We start from the raw sequence: 5000 nt of genomic DNA, 5'->3' as shown, positions 1-5000 counted from the left end.
AACACAGCTGAATATCAACGAGCAGCATAGAGGGAGAAGAATTCTGTTTATGGGAGAGGAGGAGGAGGAGGAGGAGGAACAGTGAACAAGCAGAAAGAGAAAAAGGGACAAAGAGGAGAGAAAAAGGGACAAAGAGGAAGAGAAGAGAGATTAATAAGGGTTTGTTCACTGAGGCTTCATACAGATTCTTACTTTATGTTTAGGGGTTTAAATGTCTGATCTCAGCGACTCGATTCAGAACTGATTCTTTAAAATGATTCAGTGCATCTCAGATTTCACCTCCGCTTGATTCAAATTGGTGATGTTGGTATGAATCAGAAATATTTTAATGAGTGAGTGACTGAATAGAACAAACTAACAGGGAGCACAGTCGTATGCAAAAGTTTGGGCACCCCTGGTCAAATGACATGTTTTGTTGATTTTCTAATGAAAATAAGTTACACTTCTTCTACAGATACACACTTCTGCACATTTTAATGTACAGTTACTGTTTATTTGTGGAATTTAATGTACTGGCCCGTGCAAGAGTTGTGGCACGTTTTATGTTTATGTATTGGATTTTTTGATACTTGATATTTTTCTCTCTTTCTCTGTACTTCTCTGTGTTTTTCACTGAGAAAATCAACAAAATGCATCATTTGACAATCTTTTGCAGATGACTGTATAGACAATAACAACAAAATGAGCACATATTTTACCTTTATTTAGATGTTCCCTGTACATGCTTTGCTTGCGTTTAAGTGGCATTCAGCTAAATATGTATTCAGTTTCTCTAACCCCAAATCTCAACCCTAAGCCTGATCCTAATCCTAATTCTTCCACCAAGTAGTTTGTTAATAATTTGAATGTGTGTTGATCGTCTACTCCCACTTTTTCCAAATAAAGTGGGACCTTTTGCTTTTACAGAATACGTTTCTAATTGGTTCAGTCAGTAGAATGAGATGGTGATGTAGCTCAGACTGATGCTGAGTGTGTGTTTGTGCTCTTTCAGGTGGCGGTCAGCGCGTCTGAGTGTGAGGCTGGGCAGGATGTGAAGTCTTCATTAACCTTTAACCTCTCCCCATCCTGAAGGTTTGGGTGTTAATGAGGAGCTCCGCCCTCCTCCACCCAGCCGGCCAATCAGGATGTTCGAGGTGAAGCCGATGAGCGCGGAGAAGAAAGAGACGGCAGTGGGAACAGGTGGGTTGGGGGGGCGGCCTTGTGCTATAGTTGGAATCTGCTCCAGTGAACTACTTATTCACCCAGCTACACACACACACACACACACTACACATACACACACACACACACACACACACACACACTACACATACACACACACACACACACTACACACACACTACACATACACACACACACACACACACACACTACACACACACACACACTACACACACACTACACATACACACACACTACACATACACACACACACACACACTACACACACTACACATTCACACACACACACACACACACACACACACAACACTACACATACACACACACTATACACACACACACACACACTACACATACACACACACACACACACACACACACACACTACACTACACATACACACACACTATACACACACACACACACACACACACACACACACACTACACATACACACACACTACACACACTACACATTCACACACACACACACACACACTACACATACACACACACTACACACACTACACATTCACACCATACACACACACTCAGAGTGGTCCACATGCATTCCCTTCTGTTTTCTGTTTCTGCACATTCCTCATGTTACTGAGTCAGACAGTCCCCCCCCCCTCCGCTGTCTTGCTGTGTGACAGAGTGAGTCATGTGTCCTGTGTATGCTAATAGCTGTGTTGGTAAAGAGTCAGTCAGATTTTTTTTTAATATCGTCACTGTTCTGATGAAACCATGTGGGAACTTTATAGGAGGAGGAAAAACATGTTTGCCTTTAATAAGCAGATATTCTTTACCTTTTTATTATTCCGCCCGAGGTCCACTTATGACCTGTAAGTGGGAACGGTTGTAAATCACCGTTTTCCAACTCTTAATCCTTCAGAATGAAACCGGCTGAGAGGGCAGATAGATGTAGCTGTGCAACTTTATAGGCTTCAAATAACTACAAACTAAGAAAGTTAGATGTCATCATCATTATCATCATCATCGTTAACCGCTTAGTCCAGATAGGGTCGCGGTAGCAGTTGGGAGAGCAGAGAATCCCAGGTGACCCTGTCCCCCGCAACTTCCTCCAGCTCATTCCCGGGGACCCCAAGCCGCTCCCAGGCCAACTTGGAGATATAATCCCTCCAGCGGGTCCTAGGACGACCCCGGGGTCTTATTCCGGTAGGCCGTGCCTGGTACACCCCCACCGGGAGGCGTCCCGGGGGCATCCGGATCAGATGCCCGAACCACCTCAGCTGGCTCCTCTCAATGCGGAGGAGTAGCGGCTCTACTCCGAGCTCCTCCCGGATGGCCGAGCTCCTCACCCTATCAAATAGAGTGTAGCCCGCCACCCTGCGAAGAAAGCTCATTTCTGCCGCTTGTATTCGCGATCTCATTCTTTCGGTCATTACCCACAGCTCATGACCATAGGTGAGGGTCGGGATGTAGACCGATCGGTAAACAGAGAGCTTCGCCTTACGGCTCAGCTCCCTCTTCACCACTACAGTCCGGTACAGCGACCGCATTACTGCTGCCGCTTGTCCCAGCCTGCGGTCGATCTCACGATCCTTCTTCCCATCACTCGTGAACAAGACCCCGAGATACTTAAACTCCTCCACCTGGGGCAAGTCCTTTCCCCCTACCTGGAGTGGGCATACCATCCTTTTCCGGGCTAAGACCATGGACTCAGACTTGGAGGTGCTGATCCGCATACCAACCGCTTCACACTCAGCTGCAAACTGCTCCAGTGTGCGCTGGAGGCATCCATGTGATCCAGCCAAAAGAACAACATCATCTGCAAATAGCAGAGACGCCACCCTCCGGCCTCCACACATAATGCCCTCCTGACCCCGGCTACGCCTTGACACCCTGTCCATGAATATCACAAACAGGAGTGGAGACAGGGCACAACCCTGGCAGAGTCCAACGCTAACACTGAAAGAGTCCGACTTAATGCCGAGTATACGAACACAGCTCTCACTCCGGGCGTACAGAGATTGAATGGCCCGGAGTAGTAACCCCGGCACCCCATACTCCCGGAGGACCTCCCACAAGATATCTCGGGGAACACGGTCGTAAGCCTTCTCCAAATCCACAAAACACATGTAGACTGGGTTGGCAAACTCCCATGCCCCCTCAACAATCCGTGAGAGGGTGAAAAGCTGGTCCATTGTTCCACGGCCGGGACGGAATCCGCATTGTTCCTCCTCAATCTGAGGTTCAACTATCGGCCGAAGTCTCCTTTCCAGCACCTTGGCATAGACTTTCCCAGGGAGGCTGAGCAGTGTGATACCCCGATAGTTGGCACACACCCTCCGGTCCCCTTTCTTGAAAATAGGGACCACCACCCCGGTCTGCCAGTCCAAGGGTACTGTTCCCGAGGTCCATGCACTATTGCAGAGGCGTGTCAGCCACGACAGCCCCACAATATCCAGAGCCTTAAGCATCTCCGGACGAATCTCATCCACCCCCGGTGCCTTGCCACTGAAGAGCTTGCCAACTACCTCAGTGACCTCCACCAGGGAAATGGAGCTTGACACGCCAGAGGCCTCTGGCCCTGACTCCCGTGAGGGAGGCATGTCACCTGGATTAAGGAGTTCCTCAAAGTGCTCTTTCCACCGACCAACAATATCCTCATTTGAAGTCAGAGTTTCTCCACCCCTGCTGAATACAGCCTGGGCGCAGTCACCCCGACCACTCCTGAGTCGCCGGACAGTTGTCCAGAACCTCCTCGAGGCCGACCGAAAGTCTTTTTCCATGGCCTCACCAAACTCCTCCCACGCCCTGGATTTTGCTTCTGCCACAGTTGCAGCTGCCACCTTTTTTGCATGTCGGTACCTATCTGCTGAATCGGGAGTCCTTCGGGCCATCCAGTCCCTAAAGGCCTCTTTCTTCAGCTTGACGGCCTCCCTCACCACCGGTGTCCACCAGGGGGTTCTTGGGTTACCGCCATGACAGGCACCGACAAGCTTTTGGCCACAGCTGCGCCTGGCAGCTTCCACAATGGAGGTTTTGAACAGGGTCCATTCAGACTCTATGTCCCCTACCTCCTCCGGGACATGAGAAAAGCTCTCCCGGAGGTGGGAGTTAAAATCATTCCGAACAGGGGCCTCCGACAGTCGTTCCCAGCACACCCTCACTATTCGCTTGGGCCTACCGGGTCTAACCCTCAGTCTTCCCTGCCATCTGATCCAACTCACCACCAGATGGTGATCAGTTGACAGCTCAGCACCTCTCTTCACCCGAGTGTCCAGAACATATGGTCCCAAGTCAGATGAAACGACAACAAAGTCGATCATTGACCTTTGACCCAAGGAGCTCTGGTACCATGTACACTTATGAACATCCTTGTGTTCGAACTTGGTGTTCGTTATGGACAATCCATGCCTGGCACAGAAGTCCAATAACAATTCACCATTCGGGTTTAGATCGGGCAGGCCGTTCTTCCCAATCACGCCTCTCCAGGTCTCCCAGTCATTGCCAACATGAGCATTGAAGTCTCCCAGTAAGACTATGGAGTCTGTAGTTGGGACCCTTTCCAGAACCCCGCCCACTTGCTCCAAGAAGGCCGAATACTCCGACCTGTTGTTTGGTGCATAAGCACACACAACAGTCAGAGTTTTCCTCTCTGCGATTTTAATACGCATTGAGGCGACCCTCTCGTCCACCGGGACAAACTCCAACTGTACTGCCGCCAGCCGGGGACTCGTGAGTATCCCCACACCCGCCCGGCGCCTCTCACCTTGTGCAATCCCGGAGTAGGAGAGGGACCAACCCCTATCCAGGAGTTTGGTTCCAGAGCCGATACTGTGGGTGGAGGT

The 5000-nt window shown here is 49.8% G+C and overlaps 1 protein-coding gene across 5 annotated transcripts in view; it reads left to right on the top strand.

The window, feature by feature from the left end:
* The window catches only part of trak2 (trafficking protein, kinesin binding 2), a 41033-nt gene that overhangs the window by 6029 nt on the left and 30004 nt on the right, over positions 1–5000 (top strand). For 4 of the 5 annotated variants that reach the window (XM_036569748.1, XM_036569744.1, XM_036569747.1 and 1 more), the window contains exon 2: positions 992–1179. In XM_036569748.1, coding sequence (XP_036425641.1) covers positions 1125–1179 — 55 coding nt within the window. In that variant the 5' untranslated portion in view covers positions 992–1124. Of the gene's footprint in view, positions 1–112; positions 160–991; positions 1180–5000 lie in introns of those variants that run through there. The other variant, XM_036569745.1, reaches the window with a different exon arrangement.

Source organism: Colossoma macropomum, unplaced genomic scaffold (assembly GCF_904425465.1).
Source record: "Colossoma macropomum unplaced genomic scaffold, Colossoma_macropomum, whole genome shotgun sequence".
In the NCBI taxonomy this organism is placed as follows: domain Eukaryota; kingdom Metazoa; phylum Chordata; class Actinopteri; order Characiformes; family Serrasalmidae; genus Colossoma; species Colossoma macropomum.
The sequence above is the reverse complement of the archived record's forward strand: the minus strand, read 5'-3'. Positions and strand labels throughout refer to the sequence as shown.